Source organism: Amblyomma mixtum, chromosome 3 (assembly GCF_055824585.1).
Source record: "Amblyomma mixtum isolate Tamu chromosome 3, ASM5582458v1, whole genome shotgun sequence".
NCBI classification, from domain to species: Eukaryota; Metazoa; Arthropoda; class Arachnida; order Ixodida; family Ixodidae; genus Amblyomma; species Amblyomma mixtum.
Window position 1 is genome coordinate 168,880,792 of NC_143014.1, and position 15,539 is coordinate 168,896,330.

Here is a 15,539-nt window from a genome sequence, read left to right on the forward strand (position 1 = left end):
GCGCCCTGTTCCACTGCGCAAATGATGACAGTTGTGAAACGGAACAGAGAGCAGGCAACTGCAGCTGGCATGTGACAACACTTACTTTCCTTCTCTAATCTCCATAGACCTTCATTTCCCCTTCCACAAATACAGCCACTTGTCACAACACTTATTCTCCCTACTGCAGTTTCCTTGTACCCAACCAACCACTTCCCTACCAGACTACTCTCCTCACCTACCACTGCCATGGCAACATTCTTGAAGAACGGGACACAAACTTACCGGATTCTGATGAAGTGCCATATAAAACATGTCACCATTAAAGGGACACCGAGGAGAAATTGAAGTTGGCTTGTATCGACAGAATACCAGCTCCTGATTACAAAAACGCCACTCATACTGACAACAAAGCTCTTGTAACGTAGAAAAGAGCAAGAACCAAAATACAGGTATCGCCGCCACAGGCCAAACTCGCAAGTACAAGCGTGATGACGTCATAGGACAATACAGTGTTGCTAGAACCAATAGTTCTAGCAACACTAGGACACGAGAAGCCACGAATCACTGAGGCGCAGCCAATGCATGCGCAAATCTCCTTGAAATCGCCAGATGGCGCCACGTACCCGGCAGATACGCGCGCGCCTGCAGCATTGGGACCAGTCAGAGCCTGCTCACCGGCGGTAGGCGGGCTCCCGGTATTCCGCTAACGGTAACAAGGTACACGGTATGCTAAAGGTGTCTATTTGCGAGAACTTCGTTGACGACTTCGAGAATGGGATTCATCTTAACGCTGGGAAAACGCCTGTGCAAATGTAAACGAAGCGACGGTAGTGACAGCCGCAATAGCCGATAGATGCCTTCAACGTGCGGCCGTCGGTAGCTTGCTTTTCGGCTGCTGCTAGGCCGCACTGCTGGAACCAGAAACCACGGTGTCAGCGTTACGTCATGTGCACGTCATGTTTCACGTCACTTAGTCCTGTGTCATCATAAGAGAGTCCTAAGTTTGAATCAGAGCGGCGGGAAAAACTTTTTCAACTTCGAATCCAAATTTCTTAGAAATAAATGCATCTTTTGCTGCCGGCCAAGTGGCAACAAAGCCATGAAATGCCGAACTATAGGATTTTGCTATTAAAAGAAACATTAATAGAGCTCTCCTCACTGTCCCTTTAAAACCTAGATATAGACAAAATCAGGAAATGAACTTGCCCTTGTCTAGTGCATCACTCTCTCCACTTTTGCATTAACTTCAACATGCTTATATACGCAAACTAGGCAAATGGCCCAGTTTTGGTTTGGTTTATGGGGTTTTTTTTTTACTGTGCTGTTAAGAATGCCACCATAACCCTGACCATCTTCAAAGTAGCAAGATACACAAACTGCAGTTGCTAATTTTCTTTAGTACCCTGTTTTTATACTCTTCTAAGTAACTGTCAACAGTGAAAATTTATCAGTAGGGAATTTCTCAGTATACCGACACAATCTTTGCATGCAGCACGAGTCCTACACAGCAACTTTTTAACTGCTGTCAAAACAAAAAGTCAACCGACAGAGACTTCAGTCTTTCAGCGTGAATTCAAATTCATTGAATGTGTTCAAGACTGCAACCACAGCTTTGGTGAGGTCTATTTTCGAAACAACTACGCTGCTATAGTGAGTTGTAAGCGCTCACTGCAAACAGCAGTGCCTGTCACTTGACATAGAGCTCGATGTCACTTGAGCTATGTCACTTGACATAGAGAGTTCGATGGCCTTACAGAGCCCATTTTCTATGGCCTCCTCTGTGATCTGCCAGCCATGTTTAAAGCCCCTAACTTTCCGTGGTGGAAGATTTTAAATCCCGTTAAATGAAAACAAAGAACCTGCAATATTCTGCCGGAAGGCTCCTGAGCATTAAAGCTAGCACCCTTTAGCACAGCAGCGGCTGCTTTGCCCCTGCTTAGTGTTTTGTGCTGCACAGTTCTACGCCCATCCACCTTCTGCTTTCCCTACTGCTCATGGCTCTTTCACTGCCTCTTCCTTTATCTCAACAGCACCTGCCACACTTTTTCCACATGTGTAGAAACTATTTATCACCAGTGCGTGCTGCGCATTTCACCTGGATGGCCCAAGGTTGTCGAGCAATTGGCTTTTCCTCGCAGCTCAAGAGGCTGGTGGGCGAGCTCGCTGTGAACCAAGGAACACCGAAAAAATATCCCCACTATATTTGAAGCCTAGTTCAGAATATGACACGAGATGCTTTCTGAGGCAGAAGATTTAAGGAAAAAAAGTTATATTCGTGCTAATGAAGTAATGTTGCTTTCGAATGGTGCCAATATCAGCTCTTTCCGCAAAAGCTTACTGCTGACAGAGCAGCAGCTCTTGATGTGCTAGCTTGCTTGAGCAGATGGGGGAGCAAGCATATGTCAAGGCATCAGCAGAACTTTGTTAATGCTTTCTATGGTCCACAAACACAATATAATAAAAAAAGCAGTCACTGATAGCACACAATTACGAAAAAAATGCTAAAATCTGCGATTTTTTTGAGAATCGCAGGAAACTAGAGGCCTTAGCCATGTTATTGAATGCATTTTATTGTGCAGTCCTTTTACCTAAAGCACTTAAGCTGAGACCACATGGTATTTGCAGTGACACTTGCATATGCATAGGCACCAGCAGCTGACATTCTAAGAAAAGCTGCACATGCCCTGAGGTGCATCTTGGATGACCCAGCATGGTGTCAGAGAGTGTCCACAGTCATTCCACAGTCATTCCACAGCCAAAACGTCCATCCAGATGAGCCACACCAGTGATGTTGGTCCAATGAAATCAACGACAGCTGAACAGGGTCTCGCATCTCACTCAATGACAATAAAAGAAGCAGTCTCAAAGACAGTCTCACTGTATTAGAACAAAAAAGCTTTCGTTGACACTAAGTTATCTACACCATCAGTGCCCTGACAAAACAAGCAGGCACGCACACACACTTCACTTATCAGCACGCTCAAGGTGCATACACCACGAGTGGCAGTGCACCTAACAGGCCCAAACTGCCAAGTTCACCAATGGCAGTCAGCACGAGTTGAACCCGTGCACAAACAGGCATAGTGACGCACTACATACCCATGTGACACATAGGACATCGTCTTCTCTGTGTAGCTTACTTAAAACATGTCTTGACTGCTGGCAACGTGGCACCACAGGCTAAGGAGCAAAACCTGTGGAGTTGGCTTCACTGCACCTCCATTGTAGACTCTATGCGCACAAGGCAGACTTCCTTGCCTTCCTCCATGGCAGTCTTGAGATCCTTTATCAATGCCACTGCACGCTCATATGGCCCTGCTGGCAGCTGCAGCATACATGCTGCTAACTGCTGCACAAGTGTTCCAGTCTCTGTGATCCTGCACTTTTCGAATGGTGAAGTCTTGGCCACTGAACTTTCTTCTGCCTCTTCTTCTCCACTAGCATCTGTAGTCGACTGCTGCTGAGCCTTGGACTCTGATGCAAAAAGGTGGCAGGCACTTTTGTAGTACTCGCGTGTCCAGCGCTGAGCCACGCCTTCCTCAAAGTAAAGTGGCAGGCCAGTGCGGAGCCTTTCAAAAAAGATGTGTCGGCACGGCAGCATGTAGGATGTGGCATCCCAGCAGTTGCATGAGCTGCATGAGCTCACAAAGGCCTCGTCCGACTCCTCCATAGAGTGTGCTACCTGCATCTGCTGCAACACCCGCTTGAAGGCATATGGTGTGAGGAAGGCCATGTACCTGCACCCAAGAAAACTGTCTAAGTGAGTGTATGGCGAATAAGCACTGCACATGCGTGGGTATGGGTGAGTGTGGGTTCATGAAAAAAAAATAGTAAACATTGAAGAGGACAGAAAATAAGCTGCCACTGTGAAACGGTGCAAACAACAGAAGCCATGCTTGCTTACTGGTTTCGCAAAATCTGCTTTGAGTTGCTTGCAGGTTGCCTCACCCAGCCCAGCGCGCGATGCTTAAACTCTTAAAGTTAAGCTACTAGTATGGACCTTTTTCGCCAACAGAAGAGAGAAGCAGACTGGGAGGATAAAAACAGGCCCACATGCTTTTCAATCCATCAAAGCAATTGCAGGATATCAGAACAGGTCAAGGACCAGTTACTGTTGACAGAACAGCTATTTGCTGCAGCCAACCAGCCTCATACATTCTGCAAACGCTTCTAGTGAAACACAAAAGCCACAAAGTCAAACCCGAACAGAATGAGGTCTGATAAGTTGGAACTCGTTATAGCAAACAGTCAAAAAATCAAAATTAGTTGCAAAAAACACAGCGCCAGTTACGTTGGCTTCCCCACACGGCCCGCAACGGCGACAGGCAAAGCACCAAGTAGAATGGCTTCTCCGCATTACTGCCGTGCCGCGTGGAAAATGGTACGCCGGAGCGCAAATTGAAAATTGGTTGTGAGGAAAGGAAAGGGTGCAGCAACTGCCTCGCTTCTTGATAGACACATCAACCACGTCCGAGCTAGAAGGGATGAAGCAGGGAATAAAAAAAGAATGAGAAAAAGAGGTGATGTAGTCGGAGGCTCCGGAGTAATCTCGACCAACTGGGGATCTTTGACGTGCACAGTCATCGCACAGAACACGAGCGCATTTTGCCTCCATCGAAATTTGGCGGCCGCGGCCTGAAACCGGATCCTTTGGCTCAGTAGCTGGGCACCCTAACCACTCAGCCAACTTGGCAGGCCAGTGCGAAAACTATCGTCATTTTCACCACCTCCGCAACAGCCGTCGTGAGCGCAGGATGGCGCTGTCGCCAGGTGCAATTGGTGTGAGCGCGTGCCGATCGACCGGCTACCAGCCCTCGACGCCGCTGTACCTTCCGTGCCGCTGTAGGCGAGTACGAGACGAAAAAATTGGTGCGAGATAAAAGTGCGAACGTTGACGCGAACACCTGCCGCACCACCACCAGTCACTAGTGCAGTGCGGCGAAGGCTGCCGCCTGCCATCCGAGCGGGAGTCTTTTAGTGCTGGGGGGTTCGATATAACGTTTCATGGCCAACTGCGTTCAATATATAAAGCAAAAATTGCATGTGTTTGTTTAAAATATTTAGGAAGAGTTCAATACGGTGAATAATTCGTAATACCCGTGTTCGTTATATTGTCACATAGCAGTTGCAGTACTTGAGCAAGGATGACGCAGGCACACTGAAAAATATACTGTTTATCTAAGCAAATTGTGCCCTTAAAAGAAATTGAGCAAGGTAGCAGTGATAGTGACATGTGCACTCAGCAGTTGTATAAATCCTAATGCCTGTTGCTCTTGGCCATGCTCAATTTAAATATGACAGCGAACTTTTAAGGTAAGGAGCCTAATTGAAATATTGAAAACAACCTTGAACATCGCAGAAACTACTATGCATGATCATGATCATTGCAGAGCGCTTTGGTAGCATCTTGCACAGCAAAGAAAAATAAATCGCCTAACCTTATTTCACCTGTCGAGGTGGCTCAGTGGTTATGGTGCTCGGCTGCTGACCCGAAAGACGCGGGTTCGATCCCAGCCACAGCGGTTGAATTTCGATGGAGGCCAAATTCTAGAGGCCCGTGTACTGTGTGATGTCAGTGCATGTTAAAGAATCCCAGGTGGTCGAAATTTATCGAGCCCTTCACTATGGCGTCTTTCATAGCCTGAGTCGCTTTGGGACGTTAAAATCCCATAAACCAAATCAATCCTTATTTCATAAATTGTATCACCACTCCACCCTCCTATTTAGCCACTCTGCAGTCTTCCCGTGCCGTGACCATCTTAACAAAGTCGAACGCAATCACGTGCCCCTCGTCTCTTTGTGCAAGATCATTAATTTGGAATAACCTGCCATCACACATTGCTACTGAAGTTAACTTACAATCTTTTCAAAATTCACTACAACAAAACGATGGGTGCTAGCAGATTTTGTACTGCATATTGTTATTTATGTACGTTATAATCTTTTGTGTATCAAATGTGTTGTGAATTCATGAAATGGTGCATATACCCCCTGACAATACAGCAGTTTTGCTTATGTGCAATATTAGTTATAGTTCATGTTTCTACTGTATTAGATATTAATTTTATTTTGAGTGCTTGTGTTGTATTTTTCAAGTTTGTGTTTGTGCCCCCCCCCCCCCCCCCCTCCCCCTTTCCTGCCTATGCAATACCCTCGCACAAGGGCCCTTGGGGTATGGCAAATAACTAAATAAATGAATAGGACTGCAACCTGGAAGCAATAAACAAAGAACGCACAAAAACAAACACAACAGAGCTTATTATCATATTTCACCACTCACCAAACAAACATTCAACAATAAAAACTTGCAGAGTGACAGCACAGGAAAATTTTCAGCATATCAAACGAAATAGCCGGCGACAGAAAACTCAGACCTCTGATTTATCAGACACGTTTGATTATTCTGACTTTTTCGTGGCACCACAACATGGCCCGTAAAGCCAAAGTCTGAGAACGCCTGAAATTTCGGACATGCCACACAACTGACTGCTCGATTTTTCTGACCTCGTTGGCACTCGCTGCCAGTACCCAAGCTGTCATATAATGAGTACAGTAGAACCCTGTTCATTCAAATTGCAAGGGAGATCGAAAACTTGATCAAACAAAACGAAATTCAAGCTTAAAGGGAGCTCTTAAATTGCGGAGCTGTAACTATCCACGAGTCGGCACATTGTGCCCACGTGGTTTCAAATTTATACCGTTCTTGCACATCGTCCGCCACACAAACTTGAACAGTGGTCACAGTTCGCGGAACTCATCTATGCCGAGTCTTTCGTCCCGAACACGGGAAGAGGTAGCTGCGAAGTGAGTGGGAGGCATACGGCTTTACGGAGAGGGCGAGCGCAGAAGAAAATTGTGGCGCATTTCAAAGCGAAGTGAGCATACCCACAGCAAAACGCACCGCAACCCAGACTTTTCTATCGTAAAACCGTCAACTAGCGTTTCGATGACAGGCAAGACCCCTTCCATTATACGAAAGCCACCACAGAGTGCATATCGCCAGTTACGATGCCGATTTTGGCTCTCGTCGCTAGGCCTAATTACAAAAGCCAACGGAGCGCTTGCTTCGGCTGTTTGTCGGTTCTTATTGTTTCGTCGTCTTCACCTTCTCGTTCCGGGCCCTTCGTACTGTGGGCGCAGTGCAGTTCCCGCAGTGGCAGGTTCGCTTTCGCATCTAGATTTTTTTCCTATCCCGTGTGCCCGTCAGCGACGTGCCAAAGGCAATACAGCCATCGCAAGCCGAGCTCGTGAAAGCGGTCGCCACCCGTCGTCTGGGTACAAACATGACGAGCGGCGAGATTTAGTCATGAGGTGCATCAGAATGTACACAGATTTTTTCGGTGAAATTTGTTTTTCCGGACGTTTTCACGGACCCCAGAGTCCGAAAATTCGGACTTCGCAATGCACTGATCTTCTGACACCATCAAACTGTTTAGAAAGTTTGACTTTCCAAACTAGGCATGCTTCGTTCCAGGACAATTTTGGTGCTTCTGCAGCTGATTGAAATTACTCCATCATTGGCTCAGATAACTTTTAGAGAATAGCCCTCATAGCTTTTTCATGGAATTGTCAATTCCACCATGAGCCAATGCTATATCACAACAGTAGAACTTGAGGACTCTGATAGCATCAATAAGGTCCACCCATATGGCTGCGTGCTACTGCCACCGAACATTTAGCTGGTCATTGTATATGTCATTGGTCACAATATGTGACCAATTGCTGGTCATTGGTCACAATATGTGCAACAGCTACAGATATTGAGAATTACACCTAGCATAAACAGGCGATGTACAGCAACAAGCAAATTAAAGAGCACATTTTAAAATCAGTATTCTGATGTAACCTTTCGATGGTTTTCATTACCTGATGGCATCAGAATGCCAGAGACAGGCGACAGTGGTAAAACATGACTATGGTAGCAACAACTCTTTTTCAACGTATGCTGTGGCACAGGCAGCAGACAATGAAAGCTGGCCATTCCGTAGTGCTATCACTGTGTCAGTAATGGTATAGATCTGCAGCCCTAGTGTGCATCAACAACACCATAAAATATTTGGTAACATGGCATCAGTGTGATGAACACCTCTAAAACTTTCCAATACAATTCAGCAGACCGATCTCAAGAGTCTGCAGTAAAAAGAAGGCCATAGATTGGACTGCTACAGTAAACTCCTGACGATTCATTCATCGAACTCGAAGGGGGCTAAAAGTTTGTCCAAATCATGCAGAGTTCAAACTAAGAAGAGCCTTTTTGACAATGGTTTGACTTTAATGGGGCAACGGCAGCTTGGCCTAAGAGTGCCATGGCTAACATATTTTTGGTCTGTATAAGATGGGGTTAATGACCCATTTTCCTAAACATTTCATTGCAGAGAGGCCAAGCACCAGGCCAGAAGAAAGCTGGTACCCATCAGAAAGCTTATGGATATCTGGTGGTACTGGGGACCTAGAAGGGAAGGTGCTTGCACCACCGCAGCACCAGCATCACAAATAGTGTGGCTGTTGTGGGTGCTAGGGAAATTGGTTTGCTTTGGCATCAGCAAGTGATCGCATGTGGTCGTTTCGGCATGGCTCTGCTTTTGCTTTTCGCCAGCAGCATGAAGCCTTGAGGAAGCATATCCCACGAGCTCATCCCATCTGGCCTCGGAGTGCTTCCCTTGCTTTAGAGTGGGCGAACACTCACCCGTAACCCTGCTGATGAGTTGGACGTCCAAGACTCCTTAGCATATTTTACTGCTAGTCGGCGCTATTGTTGTAGCTGCAGTAAATGCCTTGTAAAGCGAAAGCTTTACTGGCCTAGTCAAGCCAAGGTCATCGGCGCTGCAATTTGCCCTTCAAGTGGAGGAGTGGTGGAGGTGTGACAGGTGTGTGCCATATCTTTTCTCATTCCCTCCTTTATCCCTTCCCACGGTTCAGGTGTCCACTGAGATGTCAGACAGATAATGCGCCATCCTTTCCTCAAAAACCAATTTTCAATTTCCTCTTTCTTCCTTTCTTTTTTTCACTCCCTCCTTTATCCCTTCCCTTATGGCATGGTTCAGGTGTCAACCACTATGCGACAGTTACTGCACCATTTCCTTTCCTCAAAAACCAGACCAAACAAAACAAGTGGGCTGCCGGCGATCATTGGGTTCATTGATGTTGGCGTTGACAACGTTGCACAGTCCGCTGATTTTGACGAAAGGAAAGGCTCACAACTGGCTCTCTGGGTCAGTGGGCACCTCAATCTCGCTTTCATGTATGTGGCGTTAGTGTCCACCTGCAAAAGCCTGCTTCCGCTCAATATTCCGTGCTTAGCAAAGCTAAACCGTCAGCAAATTTTTGTGTCAGCACGTGTTGTTCTTTTCTTTCCAAGAGCACAGCCTACCATGGTAGGTTATGCATTGCTGCACTCGCAATCACTGGGTGCGGTCACCAGTTTGCACTGTCAGCCACAGATAAGCGGGGAAGACACATTTAATCCCCTTTTAGAACCCTAAAATACTGAACGCTGGCGGGACCACAGCATCACTTCAAATGAACCAGAAGTTCAAATTAACGAGAGTCAACTGTACTGACTCGACAAGCGACAATACAGCCCTTGCAACGGAGGTAGAAGTCTTGAGCAGGAAGCACTTCAAAGGATATCTGCACATACTTGCGCTCGTCTTCAGTCATGTTGGGGGGTGCTGCAATCTTCAAGATGGTCTGCATGGCTCGCTGGTCACGCTCAATGCGTAAGCGAGTTGCAAAGCATTTTAGGGCATGAAACAGCTGGTCCAGTGCCTCATGCTTGCTAATAATGTTCGCCACCTGTGCAAGTAGGAGAGGCAATGTTTGACAGGGAGTCAGCTTATGATCAGCAATTGATCTGAAATAGTGGCATGAAACGGAGGCAGCTGCAACAACAAAACAGTAAGTTATCATGCTTACAGTATACTGACAAAGGCCTGGCCTCATTAAAGTTTGCACAAATAATGTAAGCAGGTATATATTCAAGTGCCTTTAAATAGCACAGAGACAGCTAACTTAGTCACTTTTCGTTATCTTCTTTAATGGCCTCAAAAAAAATTGAGAAGCAGTGACCATCAGAATGTCCTGGCACCTTGCACTTTAGCACGTGCAAAAGACGAGCTGAATTGAAAAAGCTTGTTACCAATGGCCACATAGCAGGTTAATGTCAGCAGTAAGTTAACTGGACAGTTACTTCCAAATGACTGTTAAAACATTTAATTAAAAGTAAACTGCTGGAAGCTACCCCTGAAAATTGTATCAGCATCGCCACATGAAGGCCTCAGGCATAGCGTGTAATAATCCAGAAGATAACACTTTATGCACACTAGATTACGCAAATAAAGGACAGCTTTTTTTTTCAACTTCATCCCGGGGTTCATTAATTGCAAGGCTGCAACTTGTGTTCCAACGACTGAGAGAAATGAACAGTTAAACAACACCCTGGAGTATATAAAGTGCTCAGGCTACTAACATCTTGTAACTTTAACTAGATGATGGCCATACCTTACCAATGCAAGCTAAACAGCACACCAAAGCCTAGAAGACTACGACCATTCTCCGGAGGGCTCCAGATTAATTTAGAACACCAGAGGTTCTTTAACCCCCAGAGGACTTGCCAGGCTCGTCATAAACAGACTGTCATTTCTGGCTCATAACGAATCCAGCTTGTCATGTGTTTTCTGGTACTTTGTGTCCGGTTTAAGGCAATGAGGGCTCGTCCAAAGCATGTTTTTGGTTTGCCGACAGATGGCAGCATAGGTACTAAATGGCCATTTTGGTACCATTCTCAAAAAAAAAAAATTATCCGTTAGGGGGTTAACATGCACGGACATAGCATAGTACAAAGGTGTGTCTGCATTTTGCCAGCATCAAAATGCTGCCATTGCAGCCAGGATTCTATCCTGTGACTTTGGATCAGTAGCCAACGCAACAGCCACTGAGTCACCACGGCGAGACTCTAATCAAAGAGATTTCACCGTAATAATTTGACTGTGGAAAGCCAATTCAGTATCTGTATCTCTAGATAAAAAAAAAACTCGTCATTGAATGAAGCTCAAGCCACTGATTACAATGCAGTGATTCTAGCTCGGGCATAATGCTGCCGCTTGTTTTACCGCCGCGGTGGCTCAGTGGTTATGGGGCTTGGCTGCTGACCCAAAAGTCTCGGGTTCGATCCCGGCCGCAGCGGTTGAATTTCGATGGAGGTGAAATGCTGGAAGCCCATGTACTGTGCGATGTCAGTGCGCGTTAAAGAACCCCAGGTGGTCAAAATTTCTGGAGCCCTTCACTACAGCGTCCCTCATAGCCTGAGTCGCTTTGGGATGTTAAACCCCCATAAACCATAAAATCTATAGTTTTTCACGTAGACAGGTCGCTCACCTTTCTTGTAGCCATATAACTGGAATTAATGGGAAACCTCATTGCATACCTTTTCAGTAAGTCTGTCAGACTCACCTTCTGGTTGACTGACTCAAGACGGTTGTTAGTGCGGTTGCCTAGTGTGGGTGCCTCCTGCAAGCCCTGCACCCACTGGGACCGAATCTCATGCCAGTGGGACACAAAGTATGCCACCACACTGGCTGAGCATGTCCGCTCCAGTCGCTGGAAAAGTTCATGGTAGGCCTCGTCGTCTCGAGCGTGGCACATGGCCTGCAGAGTCTCCACCACACTCGCCTTCTCTTCCCGGCTAAGGGCCATCTTCTCTGCAGTCATCTGACGCCTGAAGGCCCGTAGCACCTACAGCAGAATGCACTCCATTGGTATGCTCATTGCTAACTAAATACACACAATTGCAGTTCACCATCATCAATATAATAGTCGGCCTGATAATGACCATTGCAGGAAAAAGGCCTCTCCCAATGATGTCTAATTAGAGTACAACTGCGCTGATACGTTCCCATTCATACAATCAAAATTGCGGTCACTAAAAATGTCTCATTGAGTTCCACTATTTTTCTCCCAGTTTATAGGTTCCAAGAGCACGATTACCAAGCTACTATGCTGAAAATTTCGAAAAATTCTGGTAGTATGATATGTTTAGTAACCAATCGCACATATGCACATAAAAAGCTGAAATGGCACGGCAGTCACCTACCATGTTGGCTTCTCTGCGGCACCTAGGTACAGAAGGCTGAAGCACACGCACAAAAAAAAAGCACTAACGCAACAGCAGGTCGTTCCTGCAGGACCGCAACATAACGGGAAATGCAGCGGGCTTTTTCGCAGTGTCTACAGGCAAGCGGCGAAACATCTGATATTACAACGGTGTGCCTACATACGAGTGGGCTGGGTCTGGGGAATGAAAGGAAGAAACACTGAGACAGACAAGGAAGCAATGGAGGTTAGTTGATAGTACATTTTTGTCCTGTGTACCCCGTCTGTCTCGTCCAATTCCTAGTGCAGCGCGTCATTTCCATCAAAACTGAGACACACAGCTGCCGCAATAGCTTCCCTGCAGTGCATAGATGCTAGGGGGTGAAGCATAAACAAAAAACGAGATTTTGGCTACTTTCGTCATTTCTGTTGCTGGACCGGATGTGTTGCAAAGGTCCTTCCGAGCTAAAGACATCAAAAATGTGGTCTGATTTCTGTGAGCACTAGGAAAGGAAATGTTCAGACTTTGGGCCAAGAAATGCTAATCGACATTCTTATGAAGTGAAACTGTCAACAAATGCCTTTGTACCTCATTCAAGTTTTATCTTTCAAAATATGGCAGTTTAGATAATGTGCTTTCCCAGATAATACCCCCCCCCCCCCCCCTGCATTTACTTCAAAAACATTAAAACAAGGTTTTACTGCAACAGCTGCGATCAGCCTATCCCCACAAATTTTCTCATCTCATCTTCCCACCTGACTCTCTACTGTCCCCTGCTACATTTTCTTTCTCTCTGTTCCCCGCATTATGTGTGCTCTTTTTAGCTCCAGTGAAGACTTCTCTGTAAGTCCATTCAGAATTTCACTAAGGGTGTCTTTTGGACACCTTTCGCTGCATTGCATGCACTGTAGCTAAGGAGGGTGGAAAGCGAGGTTGCACATCATTACCATTTTAGCAAAAAGCAAAGATTAGATCAACTGTGAAATCATTAAAGCATACGTCATACATGACAATGGCAACGAGTGCATCAGAGACCTATCTATAAGCCTCAGTGAAAAGGAGAAGCAATATGTGTATACCATACGCAGCATCCTGCATGATCACTGCAACGTGGAGTCTTTAAATACATTCAAGTGAAGTTTACGGTTGTTAGTACAGCCTTGTGTCTCGTGTTTTTCTTTTCGTGCTGTCGTGCCCTTCTGGCTGTTACAAAGGCTATTAGAACATTACAGAAATGCCAACGGGTGAATACTTATTGCAATCATACTTACTGCAATGGAACCTATTTGCTCAGCTTGACTTGGTCTGTTGGCCCAGCTAGTGCTGCAGGTTACTCATTAAGCCAACATGTTCAAGCAAGCGTGACAAAATATGCTTCATTATTATGTCATGTAAAGTAGTCCACGTGAACACCAATGAAAGCATCATATTTCACAATACACAGCCATATTAAAAATTCAGATCAGCATCTTTTTAGGTCCGATGTCTTTGTTCAAACACTCTCAAAACCCTTGCAAATGTGTATCTTGTTTAAGATGGACACTATGGGCTCAGTATGTCTCAGCAGCTGCTGCTCTATTTCTCCCATTTTCTACAACTCTGTCTTTGCACAATATGCTTAGCCCACTAGTACCACACAAAAGTCCTACCATCTTAAATTCTTCCATTTAAGTAAACCAGCAAAATGAATTAAAGAGGCTTTACAGTGTGATATTGCTGACAAAAGTCAGCAAGATGTACATACTGAAGCCAAATTGTACAGCTGCATTACTGCTGTTGGCTCCTTTGGTTTTAAGGCTGAGAGCAGCAAATTCACACACTTTCACACTTACAAGTCTGTCGTTCCACTCCTTTGCAACACAATGTTAGCACCGGATGGTGGCGTGGAGTGCTAGCCTGGTGGCTGCTGTGATAAGCACCTGCTACGTGGTGGTTGTAACTGGAGAGGTCATTTGCATTTCACTTTGCAGAGCAGCCACACACAATTTCAAAATGAGCTAACTTTAGCTTGATTATAAATTCTTTTTCCTTTCTTTTTTGCTTCTCAATATGCAGTGCAAAGCTCTAATCATTATTTCTGCCTTTACAGTTGAACCACGGATGTCACAAACAATCGTGACTAAGGGGCATTTCTCACTCACTTGGATGGCTGCCCTATCTCTCCCATTAAGTGAACCTCTTTTGTAACAGACATCAGGTATAGAAGACATTCAATAATAAAGGACAAGAAGTCTTGGAATTCTAATTAAAAACCTCACTAAGAGACACTTTAACGTAATTTGTCGGGTTTCTAACCCACACCCCAAGGATATGGTGCCATCGCTCGCAAACTGCCTATGCATCTGTGCACCAGGAAGATAGCCTGGGTTCATCCCTCCCATGATACTTATTAAGACTGAAATTAACACAGAATGGGCCAGCTAGATGTAAAAAAGTGATGAGGGCACATTAATTGCAAGTGCTGTGTGAAGAACGGCTTCCAAACTACAGGAGGGGGTACGGGTGCGAGCGTGCGGGCATCTGCCCGCACCAAGAATGGCGGGAGTGCGCTGATAGCCGACACGTGGCAGCTCCGTTCCTGGCTTTAAAGTTTGGTGAACTCATGGCGGTGACTTTGGAGAACTTCAGCGGGACATGAAGCATATCCGTTTCTCAAGGCAACGATGGCCATCCTAACCTAAGGAGGGGACAAACGGGAAGAAGCGTGCCTCAAATCCACCCCTCCTCCTCAGTTAGCGGTGGCGACGGAGTCTGTGGTGGCCTTACCAATACAATGGTGCACTCAAAGCAAGTGGGCTCTTTGTTGGCCGTGTTTCGTGTGCTATACTGCCGCTATACGGGGCTCTTTTATTATAATTAAGTGCCCAGTTAGCATCATGAGCTTGCTCTACAAAATAGCGCTGAACAGAAGGCTTAAATTTTACAATTCACGACCAGTAAACTAAAAAAATTTTGGTACTCAGTATATCTGGGAACTCCATTTACCTAAAAATATTTCTCTGCTTTTATGGCTTAAGGTTACAAAGGGCTAAGTGTACTACTGTTCTGAAGCAAATTAGTGCAAACACAGGTTGCTAACAAACGCAGCTGTAGTGCAGTAGAATGCATACAGTAGTATCTCAATGATACAGTCCCGGTCGATAAGAATTTTGGGATGATATGAATTCGTAAAATGCCCTGGCCAGAGTGTGCTGTGTGCAATGGGCATTCATTCGGTTGTTACGACCCGCACCTCCCCCACCCCCTCAGCCTCACTGCAGATGATACGAACGTGCAAGCTGGGACTGCGCCCTCACATACCATTACTTGCTGCCTATACATCGCCAAAACTGTGATTGCCAGTCACGCGGTGCACACCGTGAGTAGTGAGCGGCAGCTGGTGGACTGTACATTGCCGACGCTGTGGTCCCCAGTCATGTGGTACACATCGCGAGCAGTGACCGGCGGCGCGCAACCCGCACATCGC

General features: G+C 45.9%; 1 protein-coding gene across 1 annotated transcript in view; it reads right to left on the reverse strand.

Annotated features, from left to right (window-relative positions):
• Positions 1–2,532: 2,532 nt before the first annotated feature.
• Positions 2,533–15,539, reverse strand: part of LOC149352658 (uncharacterized) — a 32,394-nt gene continuing 19,387 nt past the window's right edge. Inside the window, exons 7-9 of the mRNA XM_089581872.1 lie at positions 11,434–11,715; positions 9,623–9,777; positions 2,533–3,719 (exon numbers count right to left, since the gene is read on the reverse strand). Of these exons, the coding sequence (XP_089437998.1) occupies positions 3,191–3,719; positions 9,623–9,777; positions 11,434–11,715 (966 nt within the window). The 3' untranslated portion in view covers positions 2,533–3,190. The remainder of the gene's footprint in view (positions 3,720–9,622; positions 9,778–11,433; positions 11,716–15,539) is intronic.